Raw genomic sequence first — 17,161 nt, 5'->3', positions numbered from 1 at the left:
TTGGCGCAAAGACTGATGCGCTAATTCATGATTACCGTTAATAAATCAGATACAACATGATGCTTTCATTCAATCCGCCATTACTTCAGGTCTCGGACATAGAGCCTGATTTAGTTGTTGCGTATTTCACCAGACAATGTATAGATACTTGTAAATATAAGATATCCATGATAAATTTTTTTTTTTTAAATCATTACAAATTCAATATAAAATGAGCTTGTTACTTGGACCATTCAGGTATAACTGTGTCGACCCGCATAAGTTAATCATTTTAATCATGTCCACCTGACAATGTAAGGTATTGGTTATGCAACGTTATTCTAACATATAATTACACACGATTTACCTCCCTGAATCAGAAAGTCTTAAATTAATTGTTTTTAATTACCAGGTATACGGTAATTATAAGTAACTGAAAGATTATTTTGTTAAAACAAAAAGTTTAAAATCTTTATTTTATAGCAGTGTCAATCTTTGTAAAATACAGGTACAGTGAGCATGATGAGTCATAAAATCCACCTCTGCTCTCTAAAAATTGGTAAACACACTTAAAATACTGATTCGTCCTTTTTATGGTCTACACACTTTTGTAACTGCATCCAAAATTCCAGTTTTTTCCCAACCACACTTAATTGCTTCTACAGAAACACTTTGGTTTGCAGTAACAAGCCATTTGGCATGAAGTGGCTTCATTGTTGTGAGACGAAGATCAACCTCTATCTCCTCCAGGGATTTACCATTTTTTTAACGAATCTTCAACACATTCTGAATACCACTCTTGAAACTTATGTTTTACAGAGTGTTTAAAATCTTCGTTTCCAGACAAATCTAGGGGTTGAAGTTCACTTGTGCAAATTGCCGGTACATAACGGAAGTTTATGCCGGCTGATCTAAGTTTTTCTTGAAAAGCATCGACTGTGTGTGCACAGTAGACATCAAATAAACACAGGGCTTGTTGATCGGATCTGGACAGTGGTAGCTTTTCATGAATATCTTCCACGTACGGGATTAAAACTTTTTCCAAGTATTCTAGCATTGTCTCTGAATTGCTCCAATGATTCTTGCTGTGATGTGTCCCCCATATTCCGAAAGGAGACACTTATTTTTTTTTTTAATTACATGTATTCCTTTTGCAGCACCAATAATGATTGGAATGGTCACAACACCTTCCATTTCCCTTAAATATTTAATGTAGGTCTGTACTTGCTCATCGTACTCCCCTAATAATATTGGTTTTCCTCTTGGCACTTTTTCCAGCACTGAGGGCTCCTTGCCAGTTACTTTTTTCATGGAAATAAATTTTTTCTTCAGATTATGAATATTTACTATTTCAGCATTTGCAGATGCATTGATTTCTGCATCATTGTCAGAGCCTGCTGAACGGGGATCCGGTAATAAGGGAGAGGGAGGGCCAGAGCTCTTTGCCGATACCAACCACCTTCATAGCATTTTGAGATTCAAATAAATAGTTTTATTAGACCTAAAGAACTTTGAAACAATGTTCACCGAAAATCTGCTCAAGAACCAAACTACGACCGTGCAATAAATACCTTAGGGCTATTTTCAGCCAGGTGGTCACGCTAATTGAACAGTAATAATCTAACACGATATTTAATTTTGTTTAATATATTAAAATTGTACTAAAACTCCTAGAACAACTTTTTATTATTTTTTTAGCACAACATGTGAGCGCTAATTCATGACTACGCCAACCACTCCATACCTGGAGATTGCGCTAAATTTTGAATACGTTAATTCATGTACACATACAGTAGTCTTTGTTTGTAAGGCTCATTATTAAAAATTACATTTTAGATCAACTTGGATTTAATTCTGCAAGTGGTAATCCAAGTTATAGTTCCTTTTCTAAGGAAGAAGTTCTTCAAAATCACATGTCAGTTTTAAATATTTTAAGATATTCCTTACAACCAAATTGATTTTAAATTACCATACCTATATTGGATTCCAAAACTTCATAAAAATCCTTACGAACAGAGATGGCAGGATAGTGGGATCGAGCAAATGTTCTACCAAGCCTCTTTCATTACTTCTCATAAAAATGTAAACAGCAGTAAAGGAGAAACTTCAGCAGTACTGTTAAACATCATATTCGTGAAATGAAGTTGATCGTATGTAGATGCTTTAAAACAAAGAACTTAAAGAAAATTTGAAATCAACATTTTACCAGAATCAATAGCATTAAAATGTGTGACTTTTCAACACTTTATACAACTATTCCCCGCAATAAATTAAAGACCAGGCTTTTTGACATCATCAACAACTGCTTTTTAATAAGAATGGAACTTGCAAATCTTCCTACCTTGTCATTTGTCATCTGCAGACTTTGTTAAAACACACAAGTAAATTGAAGTTGCTCTTAAAAAGGTGCATGAGTATACTTGATGCATTGACAATATGTATGTAATCTTTGAGGACTATGTTTTCTAACATTCTGTTGGAAATCCCATGGGTATTAATTGTGCCCCATTATTATGCAGACCTGTTTTTGTGTTCTTATGAAGCAGAATTTATTTGCAAACCTCTACATGAAAAGAAAAAGTCTCTTGCTGTGGCCTTCAATTTGACATTTATAAATAATGATGACCTTTTAACAGTGAACTTACAATAATTATTTTCACTCATACATTGATTCAATATATCCAACTGAACTCATGGGACACCACTGAGTCTGACACAATTGCTTCATATGTAGATATTTTACTAGAAAAAGACATTGATGGCAAACTAACTTATTTATGTAGAAATATACCATTACTAGTTGCATTTCATGGGTATATGTCTCGCAGTTGATTCAAAGTGCAAGAGGATGTTCTTCATATGAACAATTTCTAAAACAAGCCAGTCTGCTGACAAACAAGCTGATGATATGAGGGTATCCACAATCTCATTGTATGCCAACCTTTCACAAATTTTGTGGTTGATACAATGACCTTATTTGCAAATACAATCTGTCTTTTCGTCAAATGTTGACTGATGCCTTTCATACAAATTGTTAGGCCATTATTTTCATACTGTATTTAATATGGATTTCTCTTTTTACCCGATCATAACAAAGAGCACATGGTGGATGTGAACCGGTCAATAAGGGATGCTTACTCCTCTAAGGCACCTGAACATACTTCTGATTTAGAGGTCTGTGTTCGCTCTGCTCACAGTTTGCATTTTTCAATAGACTTTTGAGCATTACTCTTTGTACGTGTGTCATTTTTTTTCATTAGTGTAAATTTTTTTGCTGTCACTTCATGGAATATTAAATCGAAAGTTTATCTCTTTCAATTCTTTTTTTTGTTTTTTAGATTTTAAGATATTATTCATAAGTCACTTGATGGTGTAGATTCCAGAAGAGTTCTTGAATGTTATCTATCATTTGTGTTGTAAGCACTTGATGGTGAATTCTAAAGAATTCTTGAATGTTACTGTCATTGTTTTAGGCATGTATTCAGCAAGAAAACTGAGGCTGAGAAGATTCCCCTAATAGTGTATCTACTGGATGCCCTGAAGAACAGTGAGGTGGGTGGATTTATTTGTTGTGGTCTTTTGCATATAGAACACAAAACAATAAAAACTGGAGACCAACACCCTGAGGTTCAAATTGCGGAAGATTCTCACGTGTGGATACCGAAAGGTATTCAATAGGGTCTGTACCTAAAGTTATAAACTCTTTTTGCATATAGAAACAAGTCTAATGCATTTCTAGCATACCAGAACTATAGGACCAATTGATGGCTCAAATTCGATCTCGAGAAGTTCTTGATTTCTTGAAGTGAGTCTCTGGTCCCGATTTACTAAGCAAATTTACTCTTCATTTCTCAACTCTCAATCTCGAGAAACCCTTGAACTGTGGAAGTCAACATGCAGTCCATTATGCATATTCTATTGTAATTTACCCTTGAATACCTTTAAATTGCTATATATATATATATCAAAACTTGACCTAATTAGCACCTTTACCTGGACAATGAAATGCTCCAGACATAGACAGGCGACACATGTACTGGGATGTTTATACAAGTGCCACAGCACTAGGACTGCAGGGTGACAGTAATTATCAGCTAATTATCACCTGCACTTAAAATAATTAATATCAGAATAATGAAGATAATTTCAAAAAGAAATTTAAAAATATTAAAAACATACATATTAAAAGAAAAGGCGCTAATTTTATTGTGTACTTTGAATGACCATGATCAAGGCAATCAACTTCTTACTAGTTATATGTAAATGCAAAGAACTCAAATAAATGTCATAATACATGACTCTATTTATGTGAATATTTATGCAATGTAAACTGACACTTTATCTTTTGAATATTTAATATTTAATGGTGTTTGATAGCAAACAAACAATGTGACACTCTTTTGTCATTTTATTGGGAGTAAATACAAATATACTTTAATATGAGGAATTAATGGATAGAATAAGAATAAAAATTTATAAATTTATTGCCACATCTGTGTATTCACATTAAATACAAAGGAATGTTAAAGTAAACTGTAAAATTTTATTACCGTTGTGTATGAGAATAAATTAGTTACAGTTCAAATAATATAAAACCAATGAAGAAACTGGGTATTTCCACACTCTTTAAATGTCAAACTCGAGATTTTGAGAAGTTTTGTCCATGGTCCCGAAATCTTTAAAGTATTGAGAGTCGCCTGTAATTTATGCATCAAACCTAAATATACTTTGAATTATAACTGGTGAAATCATGGATTTTGTTGCAGGTGACAATAAGAGGTTTCTTTTATTTTCATATCCATAAGAGATTGCTGACTCAGGTTAGCATTATGACCCATGGGCCTATGGTTGTGTTTTACTCCTGTTGACAGCTTGTTAGTTTTCAGTGCATTTATTCATGTACATTGACATGTTTAATATTGTAGGCTCCTTTGTTTGTTGATCGAATGCAGCACTTGGCTCTTGTTTTAGAGGAAAAATACAAATGGAAAGAATGGAAGTATATGTTCAAACTGAGTTCCTCCAAAATAGTAAGTTATCTACAGAAAGGTATGTTTTACAGGTACTTATAATTCCATATCCAAACACAGATTAGGGGTACACATAGCCAAACTACGAATCTTACTGAAATTAGTACTCGCATCGCACATCGCACTGTAAGGAGCAAAAAAAAAAAAAAAAAAACTGGTAAAAAAAATCCTTCTTAATGTAGGCATGGGGTGTACACAAATTACGCAGCTATAAATCAACGCTTTCCAGTAGTATAGAACAGATGGTAAAACTAGTCAACAAAGAAGAATTCACGGCCACCCTGGCAGCTCTGGGGTTGTGGGACAAGGGAGAAACCACCTCCACAGTAGACACCAAGTATGCCAGGGTAAGATCAACTGTTTTAAACAGTTAAACAGGCTTAATTGACAACTCTTTTAATAAATCTGTTTTATATATCAGGCCCCAGGATCATGAAGCATCTTAAGCTTAAGTAAAAATAATGTATATGGTGCTTAAAATATGTAAAAGTAAAGCAGTTCAAAATGAAAATGCTTTACAATTTTGCATCATCAGACTGCTGTTAAATGCAAATTAAGAGTTTCATTTCACAAGTATGAAACATTTTATAAATGATTGAAATTTTGATTAAAGTCTAAATCTGTTTCAGGATCCTGGGCCTTGGAGAAAGTTTTTTAAGTGATGTTTTATTAAATGGGAAATTTGGAGATTTAAGCTTATGATTAGATATTCTGTTTATAATTATTCTGTAGATCAAGAACATTTTGCATTCAGACATTGTATAAAATTTTTAAAATCTACTTCAGTTAAGTTCTGTGGAATCTTTGTGCATTCCTCCTCCATCAAAAAAGTGTATGCTAGCACAGAATGCATTGGAGTTATTCAGGAAGAAACGGAATACTGACATGGTCTTTGAAATCATTCTTGTTCGAGGTCAGTAGAATATTTACCTCACAGTGTGGTGTACAACCTTCAGACTTGTATCAAAGATTTATAGTCTGTAGCATATTTAAAATCAAACATTACAGCATCTAAAATTGAAGTTAATATCATGTCTGTATTGAAAAGGTAACACAGGAAAGCTCCCTCTTACCTTTGTAAGTTTGAGGACTCATTTGAAAAATACCATTCCATGAATTAAATACAAGTGTAAGATAAGGAATCATGAATAAATTGTATATCTGTAGATATGGGAGACATTGTGATTGACCATACTCATGGAGATCCCATTGAGAGACAAGAGGATGACCATGATGTGGAGATCCATCAGATTCCTGCCCACTGTGTCATCTTAGCAGCCCGCTGTAACTGGTTCTCAAGGGCTTTACTCAGTGGGATGAGGGAGTCCATAGACAAGTAAGAAAAACCCAGCAGCCCTCCATAAATGGTTATCAATGGCTTACTTGGTGGGATGAGGGAGTTCAATGGCTTGACTCAGTGGAATTAAGGAAAAATTCCACAGACATTCTGAATATAAGATATTGGCTCTTTCAATTATGATAGAAAAATAAATTTAATCGTAAAGGGATTTTTGTTGGAGGAAAAATGAATTTTTAAAATCACAAATGGCTTTCTTTCTGCATCAAATATAGATTTAGAATTATAACTTTTCCTGATGTACTACCATGTTTGATGAAAGCAGTTCTCTTACTTTTTAATTTCTTGATGAACAATTGTTGCAGAAAAATAACCATCCACGATACAAATCCTGAGATCTTCACCATGTTTTTGGAGTTTTTGTACAGTGGTGGCATTCAGTCTGATTCCTTGTCGACAGATCAACTAACAGAGTTACTTACCTTGGCAGACAGATATGAGGTAATTCCACACTGAAAGCTTGAAATGAGTAATTGCATTTACAAGGAATTGATGTATCTGTATACATTATTTTTAAAAAAAAGTGGAATTTGTTGGGCTTATTCAGAAAATAGATTTACTGGGTTCAGAAATGCTTGAGTTCTGAAAATGGATATACATTGTAAAACATGTTTGGTATTTTTAGCTCACCTCGACGAAGTCGAGATGAGCTTATGCTATACCCCCGGTGTCGGCGTCGGCGTCCCGGTTAAAGTTTAAGGAGCAAGTCCCATTCCCAAGTAACTATAAGCCCTACCTGGACCAAACTTGCATGGATAATGCATCTAGGGACGGACACTACCACACTTGCTTCAAATGCTGGATCTGACCTAGATTTTCCAGATGAATGACCAGGTTAAAGTTTTTGGAGCAGGTCCATTCCCAAGTAATGATTAGCCCTACCTGGACCAAACTTGCATGCATGATGCATCTAGGGATGGACACTACCACACTTGCTTCAGATGCTGGATCTGACCTAGATTTTCCAGATGAGTGACAAGGTTAAAGTTTTTGGAGCAGGTCCATTCCCAAGTAATGATTAGCCCTACCTGGACCAAACTTGCATGCATGATGCATCTAGGGATGGACACTACCACACTTGCTTCAGATGCTGGATCTGACCTAGATTTTCCAGATGAGTGACAAGGTTAAAGTTTTTGGAGCAGGTCCATTCCCAAGTAATGATTAGCCCTACCTGGACCAAACTTGCATGCATGATGCATCTAGGGATGGACACTACCACTCTTGCTTCGGATGCTGGATTTGACCTAGATTTTCTAAATGATTGGATAGGTTAAAGTTTTTGGAGCAGGTGCATTCCCATGTAACTATAAGCCCTACCTTGACCAAACTTGCATGGATGATACATCCAGGGATGGACATTACCACACTTGCTTCGGATGCTGGACCTGAGCTAGATTTTCCACATGTAAGACCAGGTTTAGATTTCGGAGCAGTCCTATTCCCAAGTAACTATAAGCCCTACCTGGACCAAACTTTCATAGATGATGCATCTAGGGATGGACACTAACCAACCTGCTTCGGATGCTGGATCTGACCTAGATTTTCCACATGAGCGAATTTTTGCTATATTTTAACCAAATTAGCATGGATGATGTATCTAGGGATGGACACTTCCAGACTTGCTTTGGATTCTGAACAGGGTTCGACACTAACGTTAGTCCGTTAGTCTCAGACTGATACATTTTCATTCGGACTAATAAAATATGTGGCTAATTAGTCCGAACGGACTAATAAAAATTTCTGAAAAACAATATGAATAAAGTACCGATGTCCGATTCTCGACAACTTTTACTGGAAAACCCCGCGTGTATTTTTAGATTTCTAGCTTTTGGCGGGTAGTTACGCAATGCTGGGTCAATTCAGCGCTTAATTTTTCGACTAATCAATATGAAGTATAAGGTTTTAACAAACATGATTTAGTATGACACTTTTAAGAAAGATGTTGGACGTTTTGGATGTAAGGACAAAAGACGTTTTGGATGTAAGGACAAAAAAAACCGGAGATCTGGAATACAATCGTACTTGCTGATTGCGAGATTTCAATGAATCTGTAGAATAATATATTTCACGTAAATACTTTGTTTATTTCAAAAAATAATACTATATTGTCACGTTAAATTAATGTTAAAAAACATTGATGTTTCTTTTTTTTGACGGACTAATAAAATCGCGTGCGGACTAGTAAAAGTAATGAAGCACTAGTCCGGCTGGACTAAAGCCTTAAAAAGTTAGTGTCGAACCCTGCTGAATCTGACCTACATTTTCCAGATGAGTGACCAGGGTAATTTTTTAGAGAAGCTTTATAATATTATGGCCTTTTATGATTTAACTTGCATAGATGGTGCATCTAAGGATTAAAACTTCCAGACTTGCTTTGGATGTTGAAACTCACCACAATTTTCTTGATTACTAAACAGCTTAAAAGTTCTTTGAGCAGGTCTATTTCCAAGTAACTATAAGTCCTACTTAAACCAAACTTGCATGGATATTGATCTTGGGATGTACCCTAACTAGAAAAAAAATTTTTTTGTGAAATTTGCCTTACTTATAGCTAACATTGGTCGAGGTGAGCTTCGTAATCTTTGATTACCTATGTTTTTTCTTGAATCTGATTTCTTTAAATTTTCAAAGATTGTTACATTGAAATTGGACAGGTCTGTTACATGGTTATATCCCACCATGCAAACATACCAGGTAGTTTATAGTTATGTTATTTTGACCTGATATTACAGGTGAACAACCTTGGTCAGGTGTGTGAGCAGATCTTACTACACCATGTAGATGGTGACACGGCTCTGTACCTCCTCAGTATTGCTGACCAGTTCCAGAAAAAAGTTCTTAAGGTAAGTGCCTCGTCTGTGTAGCAGAACAGTGTAAGAAATAAGGTGTTACAATTCAGATGTCTTCAGAACACATGTACCTTAATGTGCCTCCTCAGTGTAACAGAACAGTGTAAGAAGTAAGGTTACAATTCAGATGTCCTCAGAACACATGTACCTTAATGTGCCTCGTCTGTGTAACAGAACAGTGTAAGAAGTAAGATGTCTTCAGAACACATGTACCTTAATGTGCCTCCTCAGTGTAACAGAACAGTGTAAGAAGTAAGATGTTACAATTCAGATGTCCTCAGAACACATGTACCTTAATGTGCCTTGTCTGTGTAATAGAACAGTGTAAGAAGTAAGATGTTACAATTCAGATGTCCTCAGAACAGATATACCTTAAGGTATTCAATGTATAATGAAGGGAGTTTGAACAATTTTGAATCATTTTAAACTAGTTAAAATTGCATTGCTAGATAATGATGAAAGTGAAATGAACCAAATTCACATGACTGATAACATAAAAGAAGCTGGTAATTTTGCACTTTTAAAGTTTTTGAAGAGTTATCTGCCCTTGATGCAAAGAAGAAAATTTAATTTCGTCAAAAAATATGTGGTAAATGATTAATTTTATTTCATATTTTAATAATTAGAGAGTGTATGCATATTTTCACCAAGAGCTTTTTTTGAATTTTAAAATACTTTTTACAATATCTTAATAATGCATGCATTGCCCATAGACTTCATTGTAAAATTCAAGGTGCAATTAATTTGACAATAATCAAATTTCTTAACATTTCTTTGGTGGAGTATTTTTATTTCACAACACCATCAAAATGATACCATAATTACAAATATATTTAAATTTTTTTTTTTTTTAAATATTTTTATAAGATACAAAATATGGTCGTTATACGTTGAATACCTTATTGTGCCTCGTCTGTGTAACAGAACAGTGTAAGAAGTAAGATGTTACAATTCAGATGTCCTCAGAACACATGTACCTTAATGTGCCTCCTCAGTGTAACAAAACAATGTAAGAAATAAAGTGTTACGATTCAGATGACCTCAGAACACATGTACACTGACATTTTGAGAAAAAAAGCTCTATTTGATATACATGTATTCTCAGAATTTCTAAACATTTTGTGAATTCATGTACAGTAAAATTCATTTAGTAGAAATATTGATATATTGAAATTACTGATAAAGTGAAGTTTTTTGAATCCCCAGCAAAATTCTTAGCCATTCCTTGTAAAATTTTATGGTTATAACTAACTTTGTTGTAGTGAATTTGGGATATAGGGAATTGATTTTGTGTCCAGTAGAGGTAAAAAATAACAAAATTTACATCTTTTATAAAGAATATTTTTAAGACCTCAAAATTCATAATAGTAAACTGAACATATTCAGTAGTCATAACTTGAAGGAAAACATGTATGTTGTGAATTCGCTATATATACTTTAATGAATTTGCTATACAGATGTAATGAATAACAGATTTAGTGAATTAAATTCAAAGGTCCACAGGACTTTGCTATACTGAGATTTACTGTATTGTAAATCACTATTTATTCACATAAACTTTATTTTCACATTATTAAGAGAGACGGCCTTATCATAAAATTTTATTTTTGTGTCTATTTGTATTGTAAAGCACTGTTATAACAATAGGCAAAATTTTTGAAAATTTGTCTTGCTTATAAATAACTTCCTTGCAAAAATATGGTGCTGCAAACATTTTGTGATCTACAGTACCTTAATATTTGAGGGAGAAATTCTTAAGGTTGGTTTGTGCTCAGAAAACCTGAATATTTTGTTAAGAAAAGTGTGAAGATGGATGTTTCCCCAGAATACATGAATATTTTGAGGAGGGAAAAAAAATTGTGAAATGAGCATGTCCTTAGAAATTTTTTGAGAAGAAAACTCTGAAGAATGGCACGTCTTAAAAAATATCTTTCATTTCTCGAAGAAACTTAAAATTGGCATGTCCCTATTATACCTGAATGTTCTACAAGGTAAACTTGGAGCAATATTGTATTAAATAATATGCTTCATGTAGGGAAGGAAGGATATTGTAGTAAGTGTTTTGTCCCTTTTTAGGACAAAGTTTTAAGTTACCTTGGAAACCATCCAGATGTGAAGAATGGTGAAGTCTTTTGCCAGCTACCCCCACATCTCCGTACAGAAATAGAGGATGTTATCAAGGAGGAAGGGTAATTATTGAAAGGATTTTGTGTATATATTTAAGGAATAACTGTCTAGTTTTTTTTGGTTTTATGTAATTTGCATAAATGCCGAAAGCATTGTCTTGTGTACCTGAACTATGTGTGCAGTGAGTGAAGCGACCTCAAAATTTTGTCACACACAAACTGACTGGATTAACAGAGTTTCTTTGAATGCATGTAAGCAAACAGGATTACAAAGGAAAAACACAGGCCTATTTTTACGTCAGTTAATGGGAAAAAAATATTTTTGCCCCCTTTGAATATAGCGTACATGTATATATGAGCCATTAATGCAATGTTGTGAATCTGCCAAATTTAGAAATATAAAAATTAATGTTATATAAGTAGACTATTTTTGTAATTTTCATTGGCTGAAAGGATGTCACCTGACATTCGTTCTTTAGTGATATTGATGCGAAAGCGCGTCTGCAGAATGTGATATCGCATGACCCAGCGTTCGGCTGCACCGGAGTTACGTCATAATATAAAAAGCATGTTTTTACCATTGTGATGTAATGACAGACAAGTCTTGTTCACTTAAGACTGTGTAGATTATTCACTTTGAGTGATTATATAATGTAACTATTATGGACTTCAGTGAACGGTCAATATATGGTTATAAGGACCCATGTCATGTGATATTGACCTCAGACACAGAAAATGATAGCGACTTCGCAAGCTTGGTCACTATAACTTTCTGTGTCTTTGGTCAGTATCACTTGACATGCATCCTTATAACCACATATCGACCTACACTGAAGTCCATAATTGTATAGTGTATACCATCTTAAAAAATTCCAGATTTATGGAAGAGATAACCTGTTATTTTCCAGTGATGTTGTGGGGAGTGGTCGAGTTGAGACCTCTAGCAGCTTATCAAGTCAGGAAGATGTGGAGGATTTGATTGGACAAGTGCAGGTGACTAGGAGCAGGGTAAGTTTTTCTTATACCCCAGGGTCTGTACAACAGGTGACTCAGGTGAGGTGTCTGAATTGAACCAGACAGAGGCTTTGTACCTGTTAACAGTTTGTACAGGCCCTTCCTTATTAACCTGGTGCAAAAGGATTGTTCTTGTTTATTTGTTATAGAGTTTTTAGCTCACCTGAGCCAAAGGCTCAAGTGAGCTTTTCTGATCAAAATTTGTCCGTTGTCTGTCGGCGTCGGCGTCGTCGGCGTCGTTGTTGTCGTAAACTTTTCACATTTTCATCTTCTTCTCAAGAACCACTGAGCCGATTTCAACCAAACTTGCCACAAAGTATCCTTGGGTGAAGGGGATTCAGGTTTGTTCAAATGAAGGGCCATGCCCTCTTTCAAGGGGAGATAATAAAGAATTAGTGAAAAATTAATAGCATCTTTTAAAAATCTTCTTGTCAAGAACAACAGAGCCAGGGAAGATGAAACTCATGTGGAAGCATTCTCAGGTAGTGTAGATTCAAGTTTGTTCAAATCATGACCCCCGGGGGTAGGGTGGGGCCACAATGGAGGATCAAAGTTTTACATAGAAATATATAGGAAAAACCTTTAAAAATCTTCTTCTCAAGAACAGCAAAGCCATGATGAGTCATATTTATATAGAAGCATGCTCAGGTAGTAAAAATTCAAATTTGTTCAAATCATGACCCCCGGGGGTAGGGCGGGGCCACAATGGAGGATCAAAGTTTTACATAGAAATATATAGGAAAAATCTTTAAAAATCTTCTTCTCAAGAACAGCAAAGCCCTAATTGGTCATATTTATATGAAAGCATCCTCAGGTAGTGTAGATTCAAGTTTGTTCAAATCATGACACCCGGGGGTAGGGCGGGGCCACAATTGAGGATCAAAGTTTTACATAGAAATAAATAGGAAAAACCTTTAAAAATCTTCTTCTCAAGAACAGCAAAGCCATGATGAGTCATATTTATATGGAAGCATCCTCAAGTAGTGAAGATTCAAGTTTGTTCAAATCATGACCCCCGAGGGTAGGGCAGGGCCACAATGGAGGATCAAAGTTTTACATAGAAATGTATAGGAAAAATCTTTAAAAAATCTTCTTCTCAAGAACAGCAAAGCCCTGATTAGTCATATTTATGTGGAAGCATCCTCAGGTTGTAAAAATTCAAATTTGTTCAAATCATGACCCCTTGGTGTAGGGCGGGGCCACAATGGAGGATCAAAGTTTTACATAGAAATATATAGGAAAAATTTTAAAAATCTTCTTCTCAGGAACAGCAAAGCCCTGATTGATCATATTTATTTGGAAGTATCCTCAGGTTGTGTAAATTCAAGATTGTTCAAATCATGACCCCCTGGGGTAGGGCGGGGCCACAATGGAGGATCAAAGTCTTAAATAGAAATATATAGGTAAATATCTTCTGATGAAGAACTGTAAAGCCATGATTAGTCATTTTGATATGGAAGCATCCTCAGGTAGTGTAAATTCAAGTTTGTTAAAATGATGACCCCCCGGGGATAGGGATGGGCCACAATGGGGGGTCGAAAATTTTACATAGGAACATATAGGAAAATATCCTCTTCTCAAGAACTGAAAATCATGTTTAGTCATTTTGATATGGAAGCATCCTCAGATAGTGTAAATTCAAATTCGTTCAAATGATGACCCCTGGGGTAGGGTGGGGCCCAATGGGGGATTGAAAGTTTTACATAAGAACATGCAGAAAAAATATTTCTTCTCAAGAACAGAAAAGCTATGTTTAGTCATATTGAAATGGAAGCATCCTCAGGTAGTGTAGATTCAAATTTTCAAATATTGACCTCTGGGATAGGGAGGAGCCACAATGGGGGATCAAATTTTTACAAAGGATTATATGGGAAAAATTTTTCAAAATTTACTCAAGTACAACAAAGCCATTTGTTATATTGACATGGAAGCATCATCAGGTATCCCCCCCCCCTCCCCCCCGGTAACCCTTTCAATACTGAACTGATTTGTGCTTTTGTGCTTTTGCCTAGCCAATGTGCTCAGGTGAGCGATGTGGCCCATGGGCCTCTTGTTATTTTACTGTTTCTTGTTTTAAATGTTTGTTTACATTACTCTTAAGAAAATAACGAACACTTTTAAGCATATGACATGAACTTTGTGTGGAATAAAGTATATACTAAGGAAAAACTTAAAGAAGAACTGACTATTTTAAGACTTGGTATTGAAACCAAAAATTATAAATTAGGTAACACAACTACGTGTACCACTATACATTTATGATGTATTTCAACAAAAGATTTTAACAAAAGTGTGCTGCATTTAGATTTGTGAGTTGAAATTATTGTTTAAGATCAGTTTGAAGATGGACATAACTTTTGATGATAAATTGTTTGGCTATACAGGTCAAGAGAAGGGCTGTGTATGGAGACCTTTGAGTTATAATAAATCTGTCTTTACTTTATAGAGGTATTCGTCTTCTTCTTCCTCTTCTTCCTGTTTTGACGAGTACGGCGGAGTAGGCACAGATCATGCCCGGCTAGCTGAGTGTATCTCCGCCCTCCGTGCTGTGATTGGGGATGACGTACCAGAGGACGACCTGATTCAGTTTGCATTAGCTGCTGATTACGATGTCAGTCGAGCTATAAATTTCTACTTTCAGTCAGCTTAATGTAAACAAAAAATTCCACCGAACATTCTTTCAGGGTTCTGAGCAAAACCTTTAGGCTTAACAAGAGAATTTGTTGTTTAATTCACTGTAAAGCTTGTTTAAATTGTATTCAGTTAATTTTAAAAGTTTTAATTAGGCCAATGACATATGAAATAAGGTTTGATTAGGGCCCACATCAAGAGTAATCACTTTGTCTTTCTGCCATACTTTTGTGATATTATAGTTTGAGTTCTTTTCATTTTTACAACATCGTTGGGGAATGATAAGGGGTGACATTTGCAGTGTCTGAAGTTACAGTTGAACTTCGGTATCTCGATCACTGATATCCCGAATACCATGGATATGTCAAAGTGAATTTGAAGTCCCAAGTGCTTATTTCATAAGTATTATACCCTGGATATCTCGAATCCTCTGATATCTCGAAGTATTTTCTTAGTCCCATCAAGTTCGAGAGAACGAGGTTTAGCTGTATTTGGTCAAAAGTTGAGATCATTTTTTTCATTTTCAACTTTTTTAAAAAGAATTTCTCACAGAAAAAGCACTTGTCTAATCAGACAAGTGCCTAGCAATATTCATTTGTCCGTGAAAAATTTTACTGGTACCAGACAAGTGAACAAATGTAAATGTCGAGCCCTGGCCGTTAAGAACATTTATGTGATGCAGTGAGATACAACAGTCATTTGTACTGCATAGGTGGCAAATGGTCAGAGGAAGATACCTACATGTATTGATTTTGAGGTTGATGGTAAAATTTGAGGGTCAGAGGTCAAGATTGTGCAAATTATGCTACAATAATAACTGTTATTGTTTTAAAGCAACTTTAGTGCAATGACATACCTTTAGTATAATGTTATACACGTATGTGCACTAAATAATAATGTATGCTAGTTTTTTCTTCCAACGAATTTATTACTTTTCTGGACACACTTTGTTTATCCATTACATACTACAATTGCTCAGCCAGAATATATAAATTTCAATATTTGTAAGGAAATCCATGGGCCTGTGTTATGTTCATATTTAACTACAGTTGAACTTCGGTATCTCAGACACTGATATCTCGAATACCATGGATATGCCTAAGTGATTTGGAAGTCCCAACTCCTTATTCTTTTAGTATTTTAGCCTGGATATCTTGAACCCTCAGATATCTCAAAGTTTTTTCTCGGTCCCATTGAGTTCGAGATAACGAGGTTTGACTGTAATTAATTAAGAAGTACTAACACTGTGCATTGCACATCTCAGATAATTTTATGTGTATGCATTATCTTTATTTTGTGCATTTCATTATTTTTAAAACTAGGGATGATATTATTGTCTCGTGGATATTGTCACACTTGATTTATCTTGAAGTGCTTTGTCGAGTTTCATGATGTGCTTCACACACTGGGATGGAACTTAAAATAATCAAATTAAAAGCACAGTTGATAACGAAATCATGCATATCAACTGTGGTACAGTACAATTAGCTCGTTATAATTGTTTATTTGTCAGACTATATTAATAATAAGCAATGTATAAAAATAAGCCATTGTTGGTGTATAATCAGCATCTCCTGAAATGCCATACTTGTGCTCATTTTAATGTTCATTTTGTTTTTGCTATTCAGGTTTCCTTGACTGACATACTGATTATTATGAAACACCAAAAACAGTGAATATACTGTACATCAGTTTTTAAGGGAGTAATGAACTTAAATGTCTCAGCTATAAATTCTACACAGATATACTTAAAAGTAGACAAATGATGACACTGAATATCATTGTCATGTTTCTGCTATAAATTCTACACATATATTCTTAAAAGTAGGCAAATGATGACACTGAATATCATTGTCATGTCTCTGCTATAAATTCTACACATATATTCTTAAAAATAGGCAAATGATGACACTGAATATCATTGTCATGTCTCTGAACTCGTTGGATTGGTGTTTAGTCATTCTCCCTGTAATTTTTCTTTCCTCATCACTTTGTGATGATTTTCCTAACATGTACTGGATCAAGCAATGTGATGACATGCTTTGCAAGGAAGCTCTGAATTATGTATCTTGCTGATGATTTTCTTCACATCCTCACTTCTGTAGCTGGATTTTAGATTTTCTAATGATACATTAGTTGTAAGGTTGAATCAGAGTGGTGTTTGAGGGAAGA

At 34.9% G+C, this 17,161-nt stretch overlaps 1 protein-coding gene across 1 annotated transcript in view; it reads left to right on the top strand.

The window, feature by feature from the left end:
- Nucleotides 1-15,008, top strand: part of LOC133199671 (uncharacterized) — a 30,552-nt gene extending 15,544 nt beyond the window's left edge. Inside the window, exons 11-20 of the mRNA XM_061335545.1 lie at nucleotides 3,453-3,531; nucleotides 4,905-5,009; nucleotides 5,192-5,356; nucleotides 5,796-5,922; nucleotides 6,177-6,345; nucleotides 6,672-6,807; nucleotides 9,102-9,212; nucleotides 11,295-11,407; nucleotides 12,253-12,352; nucleotides 14,805-15,008. Of these exons, the coding sequence (XP_061191529.1) occupies nucleotides 3,453-3,531; nucleotides 4,905-5,009; nucleotides 5,192-5,356; nucleotides 5,796-5,922; nucleotides 6,177-6,345; nucleotides 6,672-6,807; nucleotides 9,102-9,212; nucleotides 11,295-11,407; nucleotides 12,253-12,352; nucleotides 14,805-15,008 (1,309 nt within the window). The remainder of the gene's footprint in view (nucleotides 1-3,452; nucleotides 3,532-4,904; nucleotides 5,010-5,191; nucleotides 5,357-5,795; nucleotides 5,923-6,176; nucleotides 6,346-6,671; nucleotides 6,808-9,101; nucleotides 9,213-11,294; nucleotides 11,408-12,252; nucleotides 12,353-14,804) is intronic.
- Nucleotides 15,009-17,161: the final 2,153 nt, after the last annotated feature.

This window comes from Saccostrea echinata, unplaced genomic scaffold (genome assembly GCF_033153115.1).
Source record: "Saccostrea echinata isolate AGI-Se365-2 ecotype Australia unplaced genomic scaffold, CSIRO_AGI_Sech_v1 ptg000034l, whole genome shotgun sequence".
NCBI classification, from domain to species: Eukaryota; Metazoa; Mollusca; class Bivalvia; order Ostreida; family Ostreidae; genus Saccostrea; species Saccostrea echinata.
This window is presented reverse-complemented; position numbering and strand designations above follow the sequence as displayed.